The sequence below is a fragment of the Serpula lacrymans genome, assembly GCF_000218685.1.
Source record: "Serpula lacrymans var. lacrymans S7.9 unplaced genomic scaffold SERLAscaffold_1, whole genome shotgun sequence".
NCBI classification, from domain to species: Eukaryota; Fungi; Basidiomycota; class Agaricomycetes; order Boletales; family Serpulaceae; genus Serpula; species Serpula lacrymans.
Genome location: NW_006763290.1, coordinates 2,126,426 through 2,151,993, shown reverse-complemented (window position 1 = coordinate 2,151,993; position 25,568 = coordinate 2,126,426). Strand labels below are relative to the sequence as shown.

The 25,568-nt window shown below is 42.0% G+C and overlaps 3 protein-coding genes across 3 annotated transcripts; all 3 read left to right on the top strand.

Moving 5' to 3' along the window:
- Positions 1-2,894: 2,894 nt before the first annotated feature.
- SERLADRAFT_344925 (uncharacterized protein) lies at positions 2,895-4,536 on the top strand (the record flags this gene model as incomplete). Its single annotated transcript, XM_007312305.1, has 3 exons — positions 2,895-2,945; positions 3,003-3,334; positions 4,347-4,536. 3 exons carry the CDS (start codon positions 2,895-2,897, stop codon positions 4,534-4,536), a joined length of 573 nt encoding a protein of 190 aa, XP_007312367.1.
- A 580-nt stretch (positions 4,537-5,116) lies between these two features.
- Positions 5,117-11,910, top strand: SERLADRAFT_432044 (uncharacterized protein; the record flags this gene model as incomplete). The annotated part of the gene is made up of 3 exons (XM_007312304.1): positions 5,117-5,155; positions 5,208-5,399; positions 9,118-11,910. The coding sequence occupies 3 exons, from the start codon at positions 5,117-5,119 to the stop codon at positions 11,908-11,910; spliced, it is 3,024 nt and encodes a 1,007-aa protein (XP_007312366.1).
- Positions 11,911-12,336: 426 nt separating this feature from the next.
- Positions 12,337-13,272, top strand: SERLADRAFT_432043 (uncharacterized protein; the record flags this gene model as incomplete). The annotated part of the gene is made up of 1 exon (XM_007312303.1): positions 12,337-13,272. One exon carries the CDS (start codon positions 12,337-12,339, stop codon positions 13,270-13,272), a length of 936 nt encoding a protein of 311 aa, XP_007312365.1.
- Between the last annotated feature and the right edge of the window lie 12,296 nt (positions 13,273-25,568).

Genomic DNA, 25,568 nt, shown 5'->3' with positions numbered 1-25,568 from the left:
TGGGACAAATTGTAATTTTCCATGCCCAATATGCCTTGTACCGAGGGACAAACTTTCAGATACAACACAGACATTTACTCGTCGGACCAGTGCTCATTCAGAATCTATATTACTAGAAGCAAAGCAGCAGCAAACAGCAGCAAACAAGGAAATTGTCCTCAAAAACTGTGGACTTTGTCCTGTTAAGGTGAAATATCTTTAATACTGCTATATTATGCTCATATGGGATAAGAATGTCTTTTGGAGGTTCCATTACTCTGATGTGCATCAAGCATTATCTTGGGACTGGCTACATGCACATAATAGTGGCCTATGAGGCCATCATCTCTGGAAGGAGTTTCTATTCTGGATAGAAGCAGAGGGCCAAGCAGCATCCCATCAGCTTGATGATCAGTACAATCTGAACCATTTTGGCAGAGTGGCTAGCATAGAAATTTTGGATGCAACAAAGCATGAAGGTATATCCAAGGTATAATCAGTATGGTTCGTCCTTTGTTGTTTTTTAGATATTTATTTTAGATGGTTATCTTTGCTTTGCACAATGTATTTGATGTTCAATTACACAAGCCAGCACATCTTCTTTTGAAGAGCATTCACCTCTTCCTTGATGTTGATATGTATACAGGACTAACAGTTCACACGACAGAGACTATTGCAGCTGGTAGACAAGCTTTGAAGCTATTTTCACAAGATATGGATGTAGGTCGCCATCATTATTTTTTATTAATTATTAAAGACTTGTGCATGAATATTTAAAGGCGGCAGATGTACTTAGAGACAAAAGTTGGAACTTTCCGGAGATACACATGAATAAAGATGCATTTGAAGACATCAAAGCAAAAGGCATAACCTGGAACTACAACAAAACCAAACGAGCAGTTACATGGCCCACTCAAGGATTCTTATCGATTCCGGACAAACTTCAAACACGTTGCTGAACAGGTTTGTCTGTCTAATTTATAAGGACAACCTGTATCTGATATTATCATTTAGATCCTTCAGGCTGACCATTGGTGTCTGGTGTCATGCTTTATCCGCCAGGATATAGCAGCTTTTGATAGCCAGTTAATGGGTGATCTCAAAGGGGATGAAGTTGACTTGAAGATCACCAAAATGAGTCATGTGTTGCTAGGCTTAAAGTGTCCTGCAACATCATTTCAAGGCCTGGAAGAATCACGCAAGGATAATGCAGCATTCACAAGCTTTCGTATAAGGCTCTCAAATTACCTTAACATATTTTTCAGTGCAAATAAATATAGCATTCCCTGGTGGGAAACACATCAAATTGGGGGCTGAAGACAAGATTACAGAATGTTGTTTCATGAAAGTTGACTATGAATCTATAGTCGGTTGGTGACAATATACCAATTACCTTCAATCTAACCCTCGGTTTCACAATCATCCATGATATGATTGTGTCCTACTGCAAACAGTGGACTCCAGGATTTTTGCTCGCCTTATCATGCTATTTATTTGTACCATTGATCAGGTTGATTATCTGTTTGCGCTGGTTCAACCATATGATGCTCCAGTAGGTCGGCGGCAACACAAAGACAAGGACCTTGGTCTCTGGCGAATTTGGGCAAAGTCATGCTCAGATGCTGAGTTTGTCCCTCTTCGTTCAATAGTTTGTGGTGCAGCTATGGCCCCAGACTACAAAGTTTCTGGCAACTTCTTTCTCATTGACACGGTTGATTCTGATTGGTTCTTGCGCACAAAGAAGATGTGGTCCAAATTGCCAGCGAAGCATACCTAAGGACAACTGGGAACAGACAAACAGTCCCTAGTATGGATATTCCGTCGTTCTCCACCTTCAGCTTCAGTCTGCAACGTGCTTACCTTTCATTTTTCATTTCTGATGTCTATCATATCCTAGTTATTGTTCAACGGACATTTCTTGTTCATGGTTTCAAATATTCCTGTGAGCTTTCTCTATCTTTTACTCCCTCATTGCTGTGACTTCATTGCTCATTGCATGCTCATTTAATAGACACGGTGTGTAATGCAGACGACTTGTACAACAACTCTGAAAGATAACAAGAATGCCGATGCTCGTCCATCACCTCTTACTGCTCGAGTGAAACCCCCATTATTGAATGGCTCTGGCACTGCTACAACTGGTGGTCTGACCTGAGCTACTGCTGCAACCGCTGCATCTCGAGCAAAAGTGAACGGTAATGATGAGAACAAGGTTGATCTTGCCGCTCAAGGGAAGGGAAAGCGTGAGGCTCTGGGAGAAGTCACAAAATTCATGAACAAGAACAAAACCACTAACGTTCCAGCTAAGGAAGTCAAAGGGAAGGGGAAAGAAGCTGCTCCCGTCAAGGAGGTTAAGGAGAAATTTGATGGCATTGTGATTAAGTCAAAACCATCCCTGGTTGCTGCAACAAGGCAACCGTTGCACACTGTCTCAGGTTCTACAACACATTGTGCCACAAGAAGTACAGTTGTGGCACCTCAAGGGCAGAATCTGGACAAGGTGAAGGAGGAGTCCAGAAAGGTTGCAGATGAAGATGCCATGGCAATCAATGACCATCCAGCTACCAATGCAGCTCCCTCAGCAGAACCTCAGCCACACCGGGTCTCGACGAGATATTTGGGTTTAGCTTTGCAAACCATTGTAGATGGGACTTGTCCATCAGAGGTTCCAACTCGCCTGCCAACTCGGCCCCCCGCAAAGCACGAGGATGATGTTGAGGACAATTGTGTCTTCAAGAGGCGGCGCACGTCCTCAGACATCCCTGACAAAGGGAAATTCTTCGAACAAGAACAGTTACAACAGGAAGCCAAAGAAGTTGCTGCTGCTCTTGAAGCTTATGCAGATAGTGAACCAGAGGCAGATCTATACGGTGACCAATGGGATAACCTCGACACCGAGGATACACAACCCTTTGATGGTTAGCGAGTATGTGATCGAGATCTTTAACTACATAAAAGAGATTGAGGTGCGTATTGTTTTGACATACTCATCAACTATATCACTGATGATTCATAATGTGCAGCTTACCACTATGCCCAACCCGAACTACATGGAAAGCCAGAAAGAGCTCGCGTGGAAGATGTGTGGAATCTTCACTGACTGGCTGGTCCAAGTCCACATCCGTTTTCGTCTTTTGCCAGAAACACTGTTCTTGTGCGTTAGCCTTATCAATCAATTCCTTTCTGCACATGTTGTCTCCCTTGCAAAGTTGCAACTAGTCGGTATCACTTGCCTTTTTGTCGCGGAAAAGGTTGAAGAAATTGTGGCTCTATCTGTTGTGCACTTCTTGTACTGTGCCAATTCATTGTACACTTATCTTTGCCAACGTCTCTTGTTGAACACAGGAGGGCTCTCGTAAATGCTGCATGTTATTCAAATAGTTGGATGAACACCAGTGCGAGTTTTGGCGAATACGACTTTGGTGCGCACTATCTGTCCTTGTTTGGGTATTGTCAATAAACCGAATTCATTCTTAGACCTTTCTGATAGGAAACTATTCAAGTTTGCTTTAGATCCTCCTACTTTAGCGTCAGAGGAACAAGGAAGGCTTGGCTCGTGGGCCCAGGATCTCAAGGACTAGGGGCAAGCCCGGGCGTTACAGACTGGGACTACTTCACGCTAGATGATTTATCTAGCTTTGAAAGCACAGACTTTGAATATTTGTCTGTTTATTTTCATAGTTATGACCAAAAACGCCAGGGGAAAATAAACAGACACAAGTCCGGAATACAAGATCCTGAACCGCTCACAGACAAGGCTAGGACTTCTCAACGTAGAGCTCGATCTCTCTCACAAGAACCGTCTCCAAATGATTTGGTAAGGCCATCTAAAAGGACCCGTTATGACATCTCTCCACTTTTCACAGTGATACCTCAGGTTTGTGGTCTTTTGGCTTAGAGCAACTTTCAACATTAATTGTCCCAAATGGATCACACAATAGCCCCACTTTTACTCTGCCCGTTTTACAGATTGCCTGCCTAAAACTGCGTTGAACATTAAGCCCTATGCCACAACAGACAAAGTACCATTTTCACCATATGATTCCAAATCAGTCCTGGAATATCTGGATACTCCTTATGCTAGGGGAGCTTTTCTTATTCCTGTACGTGGAATACCACCCTGGGATGACGCGACCGTTGCAGTCATATTGGGATCCACTACCGGGAGAGGACATTCTGCTTCCCAGTGGCCCAGTATCAGGGGTAGCGAACAATTCTCAGATCACTTGGACACACCCAGCTCTGCTTGCTTTCTGGGATTATCTTATATCTCTCAGGGAAGTGAATACTCTTGGACCTATCTCACTCAAAACTGAGATCCTCCAAGCAGAGCGCTATGTCTTGAAGACGATCAACTAGAATTTGAGTTATCCCAGCCCAATGCACTTCTTGAGGCGGATTAGCAAGGCACACAAATATGACGTGAAGGCTTGCACAATTGCCAAGTACTTCCTTGAGATTCAATGCCTAGAGTGGAGATTGTTGGCTGCACCTCCATCATTGATAGCTGCTGCTGCTATTTGGCCTGCCAGGCTGATTTTGGGTCAGGATAAGTAGGTGAGTAGACTGACAGGATGATTATCCGCATTTGTTTGATTATTAAATCTATATTAGACTCCGAATTTTGCTCATTACTCGTCCTACGCCGAGAGTATCATCATTCCTACCGCAAAATTGAAAAAGATTATCTGTAATGGTAACATCATCGGTAGTGGAAACAACAGGAAAAAAGGTGTTTGATGTAATATGAATGTCATACAGCCAACACACCAAAGGCTTGCTGCATCCTCATGTTACAACGTATACATAATAGAAATGCAGCATCCTCGTGTTTCATTTTATGTAAGTCGGCTGCAACTGCTTTAAAATCTTGCTATTTATGTTTGCCCTCCCAGCATTGATATGACCCAACATTCCTCAGCCAGATGCCTCAACATGGTGCAAGATGACATGACGGCAATTCAGACTCAGAAAAACAAGAGAACTTTAATTGTGTCTTTTTTTCAGAAACAACTGATGACTGCAATGATTTGGAGGAGAGCTGTGACGAACCTGGCCACAAGAAGCACACATCTGAGGGCCAGTCATCTAATAACAGCCATATACAGGATCTCATGGGGATCTCGTGGCACTTGCAATGCCGGGAGATGGTGCATCCATTGCAGAGCTCAGAAAAGTAAGTAAATGTGTTGCCTTCTGCGGATCATAAAAATCAAACATCATTACAGGCACTTCAGGCTACGCAACTGCACTTATATGAGATCCGCAATGACAACAGGCGGCTGAAAAGGGACAATGCATTGCTTAAGGCAAAGCAGCCTACACAAGCTTGGGCATCAGCTATCCCAAAGGAGGTCATTGCTCACGATGAGGAGATTGGGAAGCTTGCAAAGAAATATGGGATTATGGTTGATATGTCGGTAAATTTACTGTGGTTTTGAGCAGAATGGCCAGCTGGATCCGATGTGCCGATAGTGGACTCTCCAAAATGCTATGCATCAGCACTTGCGGAAGAGCAGACGCAAATTAGAGAACTGCATGAATTCATTCCCATCCACTTCCATTGTTTAACAAAGGATAGCCAGCATCTCGGCAACCTGGTATGTCTGTTTTACACCATTCATTTCATATGTAAAAGTAATAAATTGTTTTTTTATAATCTAAGTTTCAAAAAAGGCTATGCAGTGGCTGTTCAGATGTCATTTTCAAAATTCGTGGCAAAGCCAGCAAAATATTTGGTCTCCCACAGCATTATTTTGAAGTCCTGTTTGACAGGACCTCAGTTCTGGAGCTGAAAATATTACAAGGAGCCAAACTGGTCGGAGAGCAAATAAAGTATGATATGTTCCCACCTGTTCTGTTTCCTGACGGTGTAATGGACATGAAAAATGTCTTTGGAAGTACCGCAATTGCCAAGGTAATGTAGTCACTAAAATCATGTACAAGAACTGACTTACCATTGTTGCTCAGTATAGTACACATGTACAAATAGTCTGTAGATGTATATAAACCCCAATAGATCAAGGAGACTCCTCAGTGAGTCCTCCTGTTGGTTATCCACAACTAACTTAGTCCTATCATAAGAGGTAATCACTGCCAATCACTTCAATTGTAGCCTGTCTTAGTTGTGCACCAGAGTATACAAATTCTTGGTTGTTACAGAACTAACATATGGATTCATGGAGACAACCTAGGAGTATTTAAAGCCTGACCCAAAGGATGCAGCAGAAATTCAAAGGTCAATGAAAATTTCCACTGCATTATCCCTATCACATTGGAGACAAGATGTACAATCCACATCAAATATGGCCCAACTGATTGCAATCCAGCAGACACACCAAGCTGAGGAAAATTCCTGGCATTCATAAAACACTACTTCCCAATGTTAAAATCCCAATCGAAATACAAAGACTCATTCATAACTACCCCAACTCAACAGCCCACTCATATTCCCTCACCAAATCAAAAATATGTTCAACAGCAAGTCAACTTCTCACCCATCTATACGCCATAATTCCAATCCATCAACTTCCTCAGCTTCCCCTACTTGCAAAGACCCTACCTTCATACAACAAATATCCCCTGTCACCATTTCCACACACATTTGTTCTCAAACCTCATCAACCCCCCCCTCCTCACTACATCCCCGATGTCAAGCCAAGAAATGTTTCTTCTTGTGGAAACCATCAACATTGACAGAACCAATAATCAATACCCTCAACTTACCCGCCAATGATCTTGGATGAACTCATCAAGTCATGATAAATGCATGGGCACCATTAACATAGGAGGTCTATGGATCAGGCCTTCTGATATTCCACACCTTCTGTAACTTACATTCAATATCCAAAACTGACAGAGCACCTGCCAGTGTTAATCTCCTTGAAATATATTCATTGCAAACATGGCTGGAACCCACTCCTACAAAACAATAAACAATTATATAGATGGCATTTGAGCCTGGCACCTACTCAATAACCTACCTTGGAGTATCAATGAGGATAGACTTACAGCACTGATGGCAACAGCAACAAATCTAACCCCGGCATGTTTGAAAAAACCACCCTGTCTACCATTAACCATCTACATGATAGTATTGATACGTGAATGCCTTGACCTCTCCAACCCACTCTCAGCTGCTGTTTTTGCATGCTTAACCACCACCTTTTATGCAGCCTCCCGTCAGGGCAAATTCACAACCACATCACTATTGTCTTACAGCCCTACTACTCACCCATCCATAGCACTTGTTTGCAGTGAGACAGACCATAACGGACTTACATTAACCATCTTCAAACTACCCAGAACCAAATCAGCGCCAGAAGGAGAAGATGTATCATCAATGGACCTAGTGAAGAACCCCAGTTCACCTGGACCAATCACATAATAATCAACAACCCATCCTCCGACCACCACATTATTGCATACAGGCAAACAAAAGGCTCAAAAAGCACCATGTTCTTACTAACACAAAAAGCCTTTCTAACTTCCATTTGCAACTAGCTTGCCTTGCAGGTTGAGAGTTTAAATCCTGTCTGTGTTAATTTTTTTTATCAGCCACACAACAATTTCCAACATCTATAAGAGCATTTATAGAGCTATATGAGGCTCTATAGATGGCAGAGGTTCTATAACAGGTTTGACCACTATAACAGCTTTATGAGTACTTATAGTGCTATAGAGTTCTATATAGCTACCCCCATTTTTCCTGATGAAGCCTCTGAGAATGGGAATTTTCACTATTGTCCTTTTGTTGTGTTCTGTGATGGTGCAGACACCATCATCCAGCAGGATTAACATTCCTGACTTGTCAATTTGTCCAGCGGCAACAAGGGTTTGAGTCATTTTGGGTACATATAATGCGTTCTTTAGAGTGACTTTTGTGAACATTTTATCATTTGGAGTTCTAGTGTTACGTTGTCCTTTCCAATGGCTTTGATATCGTATCCATCAGGAAAAATGGGGGTAGCTATATAGAGCTCTATAGCACTATAAGTACTCATAAAGCTGTTATAGTGGTCAAACCTGTTATGAAACCTCTGTCATCTATAGAGCCTCATATAGCTCTGTAAATGCTCTTATAGATGTTGGAAATTGTGTGGCTGATTAAAAAAAATCAACACAGACAGGATTTGAACTCTCAACCTGCTAGTCAGCTCTTGGGTGACTAAGCAACCTATAGCCACACATCACATTTATCCACTACATAAATCATTATTCTTATTTTGTGAGTATCAGGGACACAGACTACTATTTTACTAATACAGGCTACATAATTAATTAATACTGAATGATTTATTAGCCCTTTTTCCTGGACCCGTAGGATCCAGGTTTCCAGAATTCAATTGTCGCGAGCGTTTTGGGCGGATGTCGGTCTGACTGCGACATCATTACTAATCCGTATCATTCCTTGTAGCATTGCTAATTTGATCTTCCATCTTGTCGCTCTCATCTTTTATCTTTTCCCTCTCGCTTTTCTTCCACCCTCTGCAATGGGAGCAACTCAGTCTGTAATAGGTGATGAACCAGCACCACCTGCCAGTATATATTTGTTTCCAGCTCTCGTTCTTATCACTGATGTCTCCCCCCTTGGTTTCCCAACCTGCCCCAACGGTTGTCCTTCCTGTGTTGGTAAGTGATGATCCTGTGTCCTTCACGGATGATGGCTGCTCCTATATGAGTGCCTATTGATTGAGACAAATGTTCAAGTTCCATGATGTGCTTCTTGCACAACAAATCATTCACTCTCGTGACCTTTGGCCCGATGGCCGATTAGTTGCTGTCATTTTCCCTGATTGGAATACATTTTATGAATCATTCCATGAATTTTTAAGGGTTGCAGACCTTCGTACTATTGCTGCAACACATGGCATTACTTTCCGGTCCAGTGACAAGAAACAATGGATATTTTGGGATTTACAAAATCATGTTTGCCATTTGCAGTGTTTACCTTGGCAATTTCTTTTTGAAGCGTTACGGAGAGATCGAACTCTATATCCACCGTCCATTTAACATGAACTACCTGCGGATCCTGTTGATCCTGCAAATGAGCGTGCCTCACAACTTTGTTCCTTGCGAGAATCCAGACGTCACCAGCGCCACATACCTCAAACAGCTGAAGACGACTCTTTTCCACAGCTCGCTTCCGATGATTTGCGTAAGCTTATTATCGAAGAGTGGCAAGATCAGATGGGATTCGAGCAGCAGGAACATTTTCCTTGTGCAGTATGTTCGCACAGCAATGTACGAGCTTCTCTCTTGAGGGTACATGCCTCCTCTATATATCTCGAGTTGCTACAAAATCCTTGTCTGCCACGTGCAACACATCCCACCACTTATGACTTTCAATTGTATCACCGTGCCTTTCTTGATATCAGAGCCCTCAAAGATGTTACACATCTTGGTCATCTCGAACTTTGTCATTCATGTCATCATTCCCTGGTGAATTATCAGAAGCAGCCTTTGGATGCCATTGCGAATTTCCAGTATTATGCTATTCCTGAGTTACCGCTGCTTGTATCGGCAGATTGGGATAATGCGACTCTTTATGATACTTCATTGGTCTCTCGTGCTTCCGCCACCAAGTTGTCACACCTTTTTGCCCACAAGAAAGATAGCCCCCTGTATGGCTCGAATATGTGTTTGTCGCAAAAATATATCCGAGGCAATGTTGCTGTAATGCCTCAAGACTCTGTTCATTTGCGAACTGTTTTACCCCCTGATGGTGCAGAGATTGCCAACACAATGTGCGCTTTGTTTGTAGGATGGAATGTTAAACCAACTCGTGAAAATGTTGCTGTTCTTTGGCCTGTTTTTGTTTCAAAAAGGCGGGTTCATCGTTTGATTGAGTTTTTAGTGGCAAACAATGTTTGGTATAAAATTGCAGGCGTGTCTTTTAGTGAAGGTAACCTTGACGATCTGTACCCTGAAGTCGAGAACAGTGTTGTAGAAGCTGTTCCCATTGCTGTGGAGATCTGTCAGTTGGATTCTGACCAAGGTGCAGATGCCACGACAGCCAATTATACTGCTCAACGAGACATGCACCCTGACATCATGGATGGGACTGAACTTACCTTGACTACAAATCCTGCCATGGATCCTCTCGTGATGGACGCTATTGGTTATACATCTGGTGACTACACCCCTCGTAATTTGAAAGTTATGAAAGCCAAAGCTTTGGCCCGTGTTATTGATGGTGGGCAGTTTCTGAAAATGCAAAGTGGTTCCCACTTCATAAACAACCAAGATCCTGGGCTGCTCACTTACTTGTTTTCAAATTTGGACCCATGGGGCATTGGTGGTTTCAATGAGCCAAACCGCAGACCTAACCAACGGATATCTTTCGAGAGGCAAGTGAGAAATTTGTTGAGACAGCATGAATCTCCTTTCCAAAAAGATCCACATTTTGCATATGTTTGCTGGAACATTATACAAAAGGCTGAAGTGAACAAGAACACTTCATTCACTATCACCCAACGTGAGCGCAATTCCATCTTGGACAAAATGCAATCTGTCGGGCCACTGCTCACTAACATGATTGCTGCCTGGGAGCGTAATCCAAACACACAGCCCTCTAACTGGCAACAGAAACAAGCCTTGAAGTTGCTCCAGTGTTTGAAACATGCAGCTAAAGACCTGAAGGGTAGTTTTGGGTACAAATTGTGTCGTCGTAATGAAATACATTCATTGATAAAGCATTTTTGCACCCCAGCCTTGTTTCTGATGTCAAACCCGGCTGATATCTTTAATCCTTTGCTTGGTGTTGTAGCTGGCCTGACTCCTGAACAATGGGCAGACATGACTGCTTTTGAGCGTGGAATTTTTGTGGCCAATAACCCCGGCCCTGCTGCGATCTTTTTTGACACACTCATTAAAGTGTTCTTGTCCATTGTCATAAGATATGGTCGTGGTGCTGGCCTTTTTGGTACATGTCTCGCTCACTATGGGGTGGTTGAGGCGCAAGGCCGTGGTTCCCTTCATTGCCACATGTTGCTGTGGTTGAAAGGAAATCCAGCTCCCCAAGACTTGCGTGACCATATGTCAGCAGGTGATGGGTTCAAGACTTTGATGTTTACCTGGTTGGAATCTATCATCCATAGTCATCTCCCTGGAGAGGAGGTTCTTCATACCGAGACCCCAGGTGAGGCTCTGCATAGACCTCCTCGTGATGCTCACGTTGCAGACCCTTGCCTGAATGACGAACCGAAATCTGTAAACATGACAAATGAGGACTTTGCACTTGCTTTCCGCCAAACCGTCCGAGATCTAGCAATTGAGTGCAATTGGCATGAACATACTGATACATGTTGGAAACACTTGAAACCTGGTGAACCTCGTGATGATCAACATTGCCGTATGTGGATTGATGGCAGTACGCGAGCTCTAACTGACTTAGACGAAGAAACTCAGTCCATTTTGCTTAGATGCTTGCATCCCCGTATCAACAATTTCACTGATCTTATGTTATTCTTGTTTTGTTGCAATATGGACATTAAGTTCATTGGCTCTAGAGAAGCTGCTAAAGCTCTCGTCTATTATGTGACTGACTACATAATGAAAAGCTCTTTGGCCACTCACGTTGGTTTGGCGGCTGTGTTGTATGCCATTCAACAAAACAATAAAAAATTTCAGGGTCTACAGCCCGCTGCTAGCACAGTCAACAAGAGTTTGTTTACCAAAACAGTTAACACCATTATGGCTAGACAGGAATTGTCCCACCAACAAGTGATGGGTTACTTGGTGGGCGGCAGTGACCACTACACGAGTCATAAATTCAAAATGATCAAATGGCAACAATCCGATAAATATATAGTGAATCACTTTAATGCTTCGGTGCAGGATGATATCAGCTCTCATTCCGTCCAACTTGAAGATGATGGCAATCTGACTGAACCTGAAAATGAGCTGGATGTTGATAACAATGTTGACTAACTTCCTGAAACAGATTTCCATGCAAATACGTACGAAAGCAATGATAACCTGCAATTAACTTTTGTAGATGGTCTTCCTTCAATTGCCAGTGATTTTTTGGATTATACTTTGTGGCCTATTGACAAACCTTTTGCGTCTATGTCACTGTAGCACTTTACTGAGATTACAAGCAAAGTTACAATCAACAGTGAAAATTGCAGAATAGGGCTTGACGCGGATGATGGACAAGATGGTGCTGAAAACAGTGAACGAGTGCGATGAGGTCGCCCTGCAAATGACAGAGGTGCTTGGCATCCATCACATCCACAACTGACAACTCATATGTTAAGGGTTTGCGACGTACCTTTGGTGCCCTTGCTACTTGGTCCCAGACTTCCCCGCTATTCAGTTAGTGATGAAGAAAGTAATACTGTATATTACCAGGTTATGCTCTGTTTGTTTAAACCTTGGAGGCTGGCCACAGATCTTAAAAATGAGAATCAAACATGGTGTGAAGCATACAAAGTGTATCCTTTTGGGGCAGAAGACAGACTGCTTATCCGCAACATGGACATTGAAAATGAATGCAGAGATGCTCGTGATCATTTTGAGTTGGAAAAATGTGCAAAACCAACTAATTCATTGTTACATGGTGATGTCTCCGGGCACACATCAACTGATCTTCAGGCACTTGCCATTGGAATGTCAGATGACGTTGACGGACCAGATAGCTCTGATGACAAAGCACAAGCAGAGGATGATCTTTTTGAACCTGACATCGTAAACGCAAACGTGAATGATGCAATTTTAGCTGCACAGAGAGTAGGCTTACTTGACAACATACCGGGATTTCTTGCACCTCCACATGGCAAGAGCTCCCAGGTTGCTGGCGCAGACTTTGCAGAAATCTGGATGCATGGTGATTTAATGACTGTGCACCGCAAACGGAAGTGTCCCACCTGCAATCGCTTGGAACCTGATAATGTTCAATGTCCCTTTCGCAGACAACGTGTTGACCTGCCTCCTCATGTGTCCTTTGACACACTTGGCGAGCAAGTGAACATTGAATATGTCAACAATTTTGATAGAGACCCACATATATCAGGCTCTACACACCTGAACAACGTTATGAATGATATGGGGATCACAGGCAATGAAGAACAAGAGCGTGCATTGTCCATTGTATGCCAGCACAGCATATCAGAGTCTCCCAAACAATTACTACTCTACATTGCGGGTGTGGGCGGTGCTGGGAAAAGCCATATTATCAAAGCAATTGTGGAGTTTTTCCGCCGTACAGGCCATGATGAGAGAGCTTGCTGCTCAGTGCCCCCACAGGATGCACGGCGGTTCTCATTGAAGGGTATACAATTCATGCCTTGACATTTCTGCCCCAGACCAAGTGGCAATCAAAGAGACAAGTCTTTGAGGACATCTGGAGGAACATTAAATACCTAGTCATTGATGAGATTTCAATGATATCCGCCAAACTTTTGAGCCAAATATCTCACCGGATGAGCCAAGCAAAGGCATGGGACCACCTGAATGCTTGTAAACCTTTTGGAGGCGTTAACATGATATTCACTGGCGACTTTGGACAACTGTGACCTGTCAAAGAGAAATCCTTGTTTTGTCACAGCCTTGTCAACCAGATAACTCCCAATACTGCACAAACCATCGACGGTCAGAGTGCCCTGCATGGGGCGTTGTTATGGAGGCAAGTCAAACAAGTCGTCATTCTCCGCAAAAACTGGAGAGCGGCAACCGACCCTGAATTTGTGAACCTTTTAGCAAGAATACGGAGTGGTCTGGCTTGGAATGGGAATGACCCAATGAGTGCTCAACAGTATGGCACAGGTGGTAATTACGATCAATCTGACTACAACGCCCTTCTATTGCGTTTGATTCGTGATATGGATGTTCAATCTTTAGCTGATTTCAAGGATGCGCCTATAGTAGTATCTGAAAAAAAAACAAGGGATGCCTTCAATTACAAACTTGCACAAAGATTTGCAAGTGATTCTGGCCAACCGTTCATGTTGTAACACTCCAAAGATTGAGTAGGCCGCTTGCCTCTACCTCGACGTCTTCAACGTGAGACATGGCGAGTACCTTTAAATACAACCAAGGATTGTCTTGGTCTTCTACCACTTGTGCCAGGCATGAAAGTCACCATCATGGAAAACATTGCGATAGATGCTCATGTAGTCAATGGAGCTGAAGGCATTCTGCACTCCGTCAAATTTTCAACATCTGATGAAGGCTACAGAATTGCAGAATGCGCATACATTCACGTACCGGGTTCCAACCTCCATGCTCCTTCCCTACCACCTGACCTTGTTCCTGTGCTCCCATCTACTTCTCGTTTCAGCTAGCACAACGAGAAATTTGATGTACAACTCAATGTCTCTCGCGCCCAATTGCCCCTTCTGCCTGCATACACTTTTACCGATTACAAAGTACAGGGTCGATCACTCACCAAAGTTATTGTTGACCTCGCTACCTGCAGAACTCTTCTGAGCGTGTATGTAATGTTGTCAAGGGCCAAATCACTTGCAAGTGTGGCCATCATACGCTGGTTCAATCCCGATAAAGTGAACAAATGACTCTCAGGGGAGTTTTGAAATGAGTACTCACATATTAACCACTTGGATGAAATCACTCATCTGGAGTACAATATAAGTCATGCATTTTGGCTAATTGGAAAGCAACTTAGACTTACACATCTTAGTGCAACAAGCGTCTCTCCCCTTGATTCCATCATTAAAAAGGCAATCTACCAGACTCATGTGGAAGATCTCATCGTCACAATCAAATGACACTTTGGAAAATGTTGCTATAGGTGCAAACATTGTCAACAGCTCTCAAGGAACATTACAATTGCTGAAATACTCACCAAGCTTATATTACCGTCAACTTCACATTTGCTATACCAAACTCAAGATATAGGGAACCAGCTATAAGTGAACCGCTTGCAGCTTCCTTTGGTTCCCGCATATGCGTTCTCTGATTTCAGCAACTTCCGCAGCAAACGAGCAATAAATACGCAGAGAAATTGGATGTAGGGATTTCAGTAGAGCATCGGAGAATGCAGGACGTTGATTGGAAAGATCAGATGCCATGTCATATGCATACTATCTTCAAGGGCAAACCTCAAAGCCTGAGAACAGGTGACCAAACACGCCTGGCCCCTATTGTGGAAGAGGTTGCACATACAAAAGACAAAGGGAAAAAAAGGGCAAACAACAATGTACATGTTGGTCAGGCTTTGTATGACCTCTTCTAGTCTGAAAACTCCAGGTGTCGTGGTGTATTGGAGATCATGGCAATGGTTTGGCATCTTTGCACTGGCTTACAAGGTTTCAGCTTTGCTCACGTATTAGATGAGGAGGTATGTCTCCTTGAAAATCTCCGTAGTTCATCGACTCATTACTACTTTTAGGGCAATATAGTTGCTTTACTGCAGCATCCGACTTTTGAGGAGGCCATTTGGATAATCCTTGTTAATGGATGAGCAGATTAAGTATTTAGTCTACTGGATTTGAGGTCTGCCAGATGTATTCTGCTAGCTGTGTATGCATACATTCTCACTATTGTAAGTGCATTCCAAATGACTCTCATTTTTTACATGCTGACTGTGTTTGTTACAGCTCTGCCATGCCTTTGACTGTTGTGCCTCCGGAACACGGTACCCTCTAAGTTTTTTTCCATTGTGCCTTACAGTTTGTCAAAGAAATTGCTGCCAACAATCCTACATTTAACAATCCTTGCACTGACCTCTGAATGGAAAATCTGCAACAAAACAAGATGAGTGTCTCTGAATATGAATGGGTAGATAATTGATGTTGTTCATAGTTTGGATGACCAAGAATACCCTTCTTAAGTCCCTTTACCAGGTTCTCACCAGTACTTACATCCGCAAACCCCAAACATGCCCACCCAAACACAAACCACCAATATACCCCAGTTGATCAATAGTACCACACACCCCAGTGATGCTGATGTTGATGCTGATGTATCCCAATCAGCCACAGTGATTAAGCCTCAACCAGTGTCTGTTTTGGCAGCTATACAGCCCAGATACAATGAGGAAAAGTCGTTACAAACAGTGGCTGTCTCTAATGGTGGTTGGCTTGGCTTGGATGGTTTCCTTGCTTCCTCCAGGCATCTGGAACATTGTTGTTATCATTATTCATTCTGATGCTGTACATGTGACTGTCTAAATTCATCTTACTATGGCCATGGTTTTGTATATCACTCATCATACACATATGCTCATTTTTCTTCTCATCTATGTAATTTCATGATCAGCCATCTGTACTGTAAATATATGCCCTTCATTCTGAATTTTGCAGAATATGAGGAGCATAATTCCAGGAAGATTAAAGATTTGGGAGTTCAGATGTGGGAGTTTCTGACTGTTTGGAGGTTTCAATTTCCTGGCCTATGGCACAAATATGACAGTATCATCTACTGCATTGCTGCAATTAGTATATAAGTAGCACTTTTTGTGCTAGTGTATCAAAAGAGACCTGACCAGAATCTGACATGCATATCATTGTGGTTGTGTGGCCACCTGTGCTATTGCATAGAAGCAACCATCCTAAGAGTGGCTTTGTGGAACTGCTTCCAGGACAAACTTTTGTCTTTGGTGACTGCAGTATTTGCGTCTTTACTGACCTGGCTGGTGTGACAATACCCCAAAGTTGATAGACTCTGGTGCACCGTGCACACAGCCAGATACTCAAGAAGAAGTAAAGATGAAGTAGTAGGTTAGTAGACTCAAAGATAGGAGGGAGTTGGTTGATGGTATTCAATGGGAGGACTCACTGAGGAACTGAAAGACTTCCACTTAACCCTGTGGTCCAGGTTTGCACAAAGTGCAAGAGAGTTATAAGAGCAAGTCCTAATGTGATAACCAAAGTTTGTATACTCTGGCGCACAACAAGACAGGCAGAGAGTGGTGAGTGGAGGAGAGGATAATCTCCCTTATGGTAGGACCAAGTTTGTTGTCTGGATCTATTGGGGTATTTATACTACTACAGACTATTTGTACATGTGTACTATACAGTTAATGAAGGCAGTGGCTGATGATGTCATAGGGCACAGCCCGTGTGACCAGCACCACTGCATGAAAGACTTATAGCTAAGAATAAAGGAAAGCAGTGCAGTGTGAGAAAGTGGAGTTTGAACAAAATGGAAAGTGCTGCATGGCACAGTGTGTGAATGTTACGAAAGAAAGTTAAAGTGGAGAATGAAATTTAAAGGTCCAAAAATTGTGTATTGTAACGATAGCTACTTACCATGTACCACAACAGATTTGCCCAGAAGCCACCAATATACAGTCTTGTCCATAATATATGTGACTGCATCTGAGCTAGGTCCTTATCTCTGTACAGACCCACCAGCCGGCCAGGGAATTAATAATATGTAGATGTATTTTTGTTTAGGTTGTCCATTACCATTATATCACAAAGTTTTGCAGTATAGATATCTTTGCAGAGACACATTTGGACCCACAAAGCAGCAGCAAAACTGTGAACAATAGTCGTACAACACTAGATCCAGGCCTGCAAGAAAGGCAACACGGGACTTCACTGTCTTCCAGCTTGGCAAAGGCTCTGTCTTGAAAACATATGGCAGACTTTTGAAAACATTCTCAGTCAAGTGCAACCATATTTCATTGCTCAAGCACATAGGATGAGTTTGTTACTTTTGCTCAAGTTGTCGCTTGGAAAATTGACACCAATCTAAGTCCTTAAAGTGCCATGATAACCCAACTTTAGCACTACTTGCCAAGTACTAATAAATGCTGCTCTATTGACTCTGCCAGTTTGATCCATACCAGTGATTCAGAACATGTATCCCCATTCTCCCCCTCCCTATTTTCAGTCATCTCAAAGTTGCTGTTTGTACTATTGGCATCAGCATCTGTCTTGTATTCACAAGTTTCTTCATCCTCCATCTTATCTCCATTGTTGTTGTCCACCCACACTTTGTAGCTCCAGTTTTGACCAATACTGTGCATCACATAACTTACTATTTGTTGCCTTACTCTGTCTAATCCGACATCTACTTCCCTACCTGCCCCTCCTATTTTAACATCTCCATTCCCATTAAACTCTTCAACGTTGTTATGAAGCTTGTCAGCAATATTCATTGGCTCCTCTTCCATCACTGGGCCCTCTGTTGGCATTCAAGGTTCAGGTTGTATCTGAAGTGTAGATTACTTTTGTAATCCATTATCCTTATTGATTAACTTCTGCAGGTATGGAAAAGAAGCTATAATACAATGGGGGGCTTGTAATCTCCTGTGCCTCAATTCTGTCCTTGCACTAACAACTTGCCCACAGTGCATACAAAGTCTTGGTAATCCAGTAGGTTTTTGCTTGGGCATGAGAAGGATAGGACCAGTATTTGGATTTGGATTTGGAAATGTAGTTGGTAAGTGCTTGCTTTAAATGTCATTACCATGGCCAATCCTACAAAAAATTGACAATATCCCATGATATCACTCAGCTGTTGTCAATTCTGGGCTGTGTTTGGCCATCAATCATCATGACTTTCCTCAGTCATATCCTTTTCAGGACATAATGGACTCACCAAGTCTACCATGTCACCAAGTTAACATTGAAGTTTAACAAGATGGTGTTGACCCATGCATGGCTATATAAATGCTTGCTCCAGGTTCAAATTTTCCTAATCACTTGTTCTCTTTCAGGGTCCTTGTTGAACGTGGCCTCCACCCTTACAACTGCACTTGTTCCAACCTCTCAGCAAGCGGGAATGAGCAAGAGTATGAAAACTACTACCACTACAAGACTGGTAACAAAATAAGTTCTACAAGATAAGAACAGCAAACTGGAAGAAAAATTACAAAAGATGAGAGGTGCATTTATTGATAACTGTTGCATGGCTTCACTGGCTTATATTCTATATACAGATAAGGTGATAAAAGCAACTAATATATGCTTTGAAGCCAAGAATACACACTTTTTCAAAACCAAAGGGTCTAGCCATAAATGAAGGGACGGACAGGTTACATAGAGCCATGGGGTTAATTGACAATAAGGCTGCGTACCTCAAAATTCAGTCCTCTGTTTGGGATCTTGTTCACCATGTTTGCCTCAACCTTCAAGCTGAATATTATAACCAAACCCCAAAAGATATTGAAAATCTATTCAGAATAGTGAGTTAATTATTATATAATGTATTGTTGCTGTTTTACAACTATCCTAGGCTTGCCATTGGCACCCTTTGTTAGCACACTTCCAAAATGATTGCACCACTATCAAGCTTGCCAAGCAGTATTTGAGCAATCAATGCAAGAAGGAATCTAGAAAAAGGAGGAATGTTCAATCAAGCAGTAGACGTTCAAGGTGTTTCACCATATAGATAATGTAGAAGCTGAAGAAGATGGAGGTGTAGACTTGGACTCTAGGATATTGGACCATGAAGATACTGACATAGACAGGATAGAAACTTAGTTAACATCATAATCAACATCCTAATTCTATCTTGTTTTCCCTTAATAATATGGTGTGTATGTTGGGTTGATTCTCAAAAAACCTTAGATCTTTCAGTTTCATCCTTACATACAAAAACATACTAATCCCATATGAGGTTACATCACTGTGAATGTGGTAACTACAATTATAAAGGAAAAAAGATATTCACCAGCAAGGAAATGAGTACAACGATAATAAAATAAAGATAGAGCTTTGTCAGCATCATTATGTTGAAATTCTAGAGAATCATCCAGCACGGGTGGCACTAATAGAATATAGCCTTTAGTCCAGCATAAGGGTCGTGTTGTCACCTCTTTTTCTGCAACCTCAATAACTGGTTACAACAAATAACAAGATACTAGCTATATTCTTTCATTTTTTTTCACTCCTTTTTCATTTTTACAAATTATGCATTCCCTTGCTTCAGGCAACCAATTTGACAGGTCTCTTAGCCCTAACAAGTTTCCCATATTAAGTAGGAGATTCCCATCTCCTATTATACTGATACTTGGGATTAGACCTTGAAATATACAATGGGATATTCCCTGGTACTAGTACAAGTGGGAATATCCCACTAATTGTCATATGTTACAGGGTGTCAGGGTCCTTCTTTGGTGGCCTGTTCCCTTAGTGGCTTTTTTTATCAAGGGATACTCCCTTAGTAATTTCTTCTTGAGAATCTCCCAAATGAATCACAATATATAAAGAGATTTTTAAAAAAAGTAGTGGACTATTTCTGCCCAAATTATGGAATAATTCACACAAGCAAGAACATATTCCACAATTTACTAGGAGTGCCCCTGAGAAGAAATGAGCTATGTGCTGTCTAGATGTGGGGTTTTTTATTTTGATCATGGGATAATCTCAATTAATAGTCCATATAAGTAATAGTTGATTCTTGTTTCTTCATTGTTTATTATATCCAGGATTGGAGTGCCCCAATATAGGCAGGGAAATACATACTCAAAAATTATTTTCCTGATATATGATGATATTAAAGATGACAGATACTACTGTGATAATTTGTGAGACATGCCTCTAGCAAGAGAGTGCAAAGCATGATAGGCAACAAATTGTTCCCATGTCAATGAACCACTATTAACAGAACATTAGCAGGGGCTATTCTCATGTTTTATTAGGGGAATAAGATAACTTTCAATGAAACATCCCATATTAGTGAAAGATAATTTATGCCAGCAAGAAAATACTCCAAATAGGTGATAGGCTAATCATTATTAGAAAGAGAAAATAATGCAATACTAATGGGCCATTTTAAATGGGCTGTTCCCATCTTTATTACAGGATCAATGCTGCCAATAATAAATTGTGTATATTTTATTCCATCCTCTATCCTTATTCATTACTACAATAGCTAAGATTTTTGAAAAGTGTATATTTTTATTGCAAACAAAGCAGAATAATAAGTTCTTTTGATTTTCTAGACTTTGCTTTAATTTGCACTGGAGCTTGGCTGACTATGGATCAAAGATATTTTGCCTAAGAAAATAAAAATACAAAAAACACTCCTCCTGTGACTTCACTAAATTATACCAAGCTATATATTAGTTGGCCTTTTAACTTTTGAACAAAACAGCCTTTAATGTGACTTTGTGCAATTACATAACTGGGAGACATGGCTCTGACTTAAGTCATTCATATTTAGGGGACTACTAGCTTGATTATTACTGCTATAGCATTGAGGCTAAAAGCTCTTACATTAGAGGAAGAGATAATCACTGTTAGGAATTTCTCTACTAAATTTTGCAACATTAGGAAATTTCCCAAGTTGCACTTAAATTATAGGAAAAGGTTTTCCCTACTAGTTTTTGCAACTTTAATACAAATGAAACTCTGAAAAGTAGCTGTTGGATATCATGCAAATAAATATAAATATATATTACTTTTCCTACTGTGTTAAAACAGGATAAACAATGGCTGATAAACCTATATTATTTTTCTTGAGCTATATTTCTTGAAGGAAAATGCAATTAAGGGGAAATCCTTCAAGGTAAAAGGCCACTGAGGGAAAACACAACCAAGGGAAAAGTCCACTTTGGAAAAATACCACCAAGGGAAGATCCCTTGATAAAAAAAGCCACTAAGGGAACAGGCCACCAAAAGAAGACCCCTGAAACCCTATGATATATAATAATTAGTGGGATATTCCCACTTGTACTAGTACCAGGGAATATCCCATTGTATATCTCAAGGTCTAATCCCAAGTATCAGTATAGTAGGAGACGGGAAACTCCCTCCAAACACTATAATAGACCATCATAGATCATGGGAATTTGAGTATTTAGCCCCATACCTTAGTAGAATATGTTAGGGCTAAGAGACCTGTCAAAGTGGTTGTCTAAAGTGCATTCCCTTACAACAAATACACTATGCCACACTATTTACAGAACCAATTAGATTTTACATTACCCGAATACAATAAAGCAAGAAATTCACTCATGCAGATCTTACAACTCACATTTGACAAAGCAACAGAAAATCTGGCAGCTACATGGAGAGCAAAAAACCTGCCTCCAGACCATTAGATAATCCAAATCCCAGCTCTCAAAATCATTCTCCAAGTCCTCAACCGCCAAAACCAGCTCCCGTTCCCAACAAAGGGAAAATTAAAGTCAAAGTCTTTGATGATAATGGTGCAATCCCATCCTACATCCTTGATTGCCCTTCAACCTATGCTTTACAAAAATTAGAGGATGAGGATATAGAATATATAGAGTTATGGTACTTCACACCAGCTCGATGCTCTGACACAACAGCATTATCCTGCCCCAATGCAGACTCCTTCAGTTTAACCACCATTGATGCTGTCCATGCATTACAACCTATCCATAGTTTGCACATCTCTCCTCAATCATGCCGAGAAATTTGCTTGCCCACAGCAACACTTCAAATCCCTCATGAGATTCTTCACATACCTCGAACACCACATGCTACATCAAACACCACATGGAGATGAAGTCTTAGCATACCAAGCACAAGTTGAAAGAGAATGGTACAATCAGTTGAAGTTGCAAATATTAATGAAACATTATTAGTGTCAACTGAACAAAAATACCTGACCAAAGCATATATGAAAGGCATCAAACAGGCACGTCCCCTTTCCTTCCTCAAATCACATAACATGCATCAGGATAACAGGGAGACCCTTGCATTACCAGGCGGAGTTGACACGTGGACATCCAAGTGGCTGCAGTTTAGCGTAGCTTAACAGTGATTATCAAGGTTAATCATGACAAGTCAAAAAGACGCCTCATGTATAGCGGCATGCCAGACTGTCGATGTCTATCCCCTCCCTTTGAGTAAAACCTCGTGCAACAATCCGGAGTTTGTATTTCTCAATGTTTCCGTTTTGATCAAACTTGATCCGGAACACAGGTTTTGATGTGATGGGTTTCCCTCCCTTCGGAAGTGGAACAGTGTCATATACTGCATTAGTATTGAGACTTAGGAGTTCCTCCTCCAAGGCAGACTTCCATAATTCTCCATCCGGACGTGATAAGGCTTCCTTTAGTGTCCTTGGAAGGTCTGTGTTAGATGGACCAGTACTTGCTATTCCAGCAAAGAATGTCTCCTCTGTATCAGATGTTTCTTCATGAACCTCAGGAGTGTTAGGTTTCTCCATGGAGTTTTCATTGCTGCTCTTTTTGAGACTGTTCCTCATCTAGAGTCCTTTGATAATCTCGGTTTTTGTCTGCAGGACGGGTCTGGCGACTGCTTCTGCGTACTCCTAGGACTTCAGCAGGCATGACTGCTCTTTTAGGAACTTGTGCAGGTACTCCAGGGAGTAGATGCATTTGTGTATTTGTTGCCCCACTCACTCCTGAAGGTGTTGAATCACTCCTCGGAGGTGTTGGATGACTCCTTGGAGGTGTTGTATGCCTTCCAGAAGCTGATCCAATGGACAGGCTGTCTAGCTGTATTCGGACTTTTTCCACATCAGCTGGCTGTATGTTGAGGGGCTGTCCTCCCACTGACTGTAACTCTACTTTGGCTTTCCATTCTGAAGATGGCCAGTGTTCAGGTCTTGGTTGTAGAGACTGTTGTGGAGGGTGTCTTAGCTGATCAGGTGCTCCCACTGCTCTCAGAACGTCTCCACGGAGGTATTGCCACACTGCTCTTGGAACATCTTCATGCTGATATGGTTCCATTGCTTGTGGAACATCTCTTGGAGATGTGGTTCCATTTGCAATTCATTTGGATCTCGGATCCGAGGGTCAGGATCATCCTCCTCCAATGTTTTTTGGTCTGGATAGTGAGCATTCTCTGGAATGAGTCCCTCCCACTGATCTGTGCTAGTGTCTGTGTTCCAGGGAGCAGTGTCATCCTTTTGTACCTTTCCGGATTCATTGAATATGACATGCCAACTAGAAAACACAGTCTGTTTGTCAGCCCGAGAATAGTTATGAGATGTAATCTATGTTAGTGCCATTACCATTATGTAACCCATCATCACTCTATCACGGGTGAGGGAGGCTATCACAACACAATGGAATCCGCACCCGTGTACAGTGATTCTGGACCTTCTGGGCATGCAACCAATCAGTATGCTTTCCAAGTACGCCTTGGTAGCTTAGTTCGTAAAGCACCAGACCATGAAAGCTGGAGTCCCAGGTTCAAGCCCTGGCCAATGCATGTTTTCTCATACTATAAACAAATGTCATAATTTGTCAACTCGGACTCGGAACTTGAACAGTCCCTGAAGTTCAAGTTGAATATCTGAGTCATTGACCAAATAGTTACTTAGAGCTAGCTGCTATTAAGACCATTATCTGTGTCACTTGCAAACCATAGTGAATCACCACAGCACTGGCTTGGATGCCCTCATCCGCTTTTCCTCACACTGCTAGCATTAGTACTATTATGCTGCGGCTCTGTCTGTAGTGATCATGACTATAATAACCACCTGAATAGCACAGGCAGCATTAGAGTAATGTTGGCTTGGTGAATCAGATAGAGAATTTCCATAGATCAAAGTTTGTCTTACCATTTGGTGACATTCAAGTTGGTATTATTGTTCACCAGAATTCCATGCACAGGTTTGTGGTAGTTGCTTGGAATCAAACACGTCAAGTGGTACAAAGTATGTGGTCTTTCAATTCAGGTTATTGGCTCTGAGAACAGCAAGAAGGAAAGTAATCTTACTACTAGGTGCTCTTCAGGGACAGGCAGTCGAGTCTCTGTACTAGTATACTAGGAAAGTGTTTCTTCAATTGATTTCTAGTAATGTCATTTCATCACAACTGAAGCTGGTGATAGGAATTGAATTAGCTGGTACTACTAGAGCTCCACTCCTTGATTTGAATATGACAATTCCGGGTCACTCACTGGCAGGCTGGTAGCTATAGTAGTGGCACAGCAGCCCAAATTATATCCCGTCTGACGCGGTCATTTGCCCATATTAGTACTATGCTAACAGATTGTCAGAAGCTGTTCATGTTCTCATGGAGTTCCAAGCCGCCAGGATAATTGTGCATACAGTACTAGTCACCAAGGATTTGATCCAAGTTATCCATATAGTAATAATGTGGTAGTACTCAGCCCTACCCCAACAAAAATTTTCAACATTGCGAAGCGGATTGCGGCGACAAAAACACAACTCAAAAAGTTGCTATCACAATGACTCGGATTCGGAACTTGAAGCCATACTATCTCCTGGATCAAGTTGATGGCTTACTACCATAGCTCAGGGTATGATCTGGGTTCATAGTTTGTCTTATCCCACTTGATGTTGATGGACTTTTGAATCCAACTTACTGACCGCCGACTCGGAGGCTTGCTAGAAGCAGGCAATTCTGAGTTGAACCAAATCATGATGTATGGTGCACTCAATTGCAATCCCTGACCGTAGCGTATAAATCCGGCCCTGACTTCCTAGTTATCAATTATCCTTGCATTCAAATTAACTCAGATGATATTGGAGCAAGTGCATGGCATAGCCTCAGGAGAGTACGTACCACCCATATGTGTCATCACTATTCCACCTGTAATAGTGTTGTCCTTCCATGTAATGCAGGCACTTAAAGGCTTCTATTTCTTGTTATACCCTATCAGGCTCTAACCCTGCTTTTTAGGACCAGGAAGAGAAACACCGTTGGAGCTAATTTAAAAGAAAAGGAGCTCACATTGTGTTTACCTCACCTGCATCGTGATCAT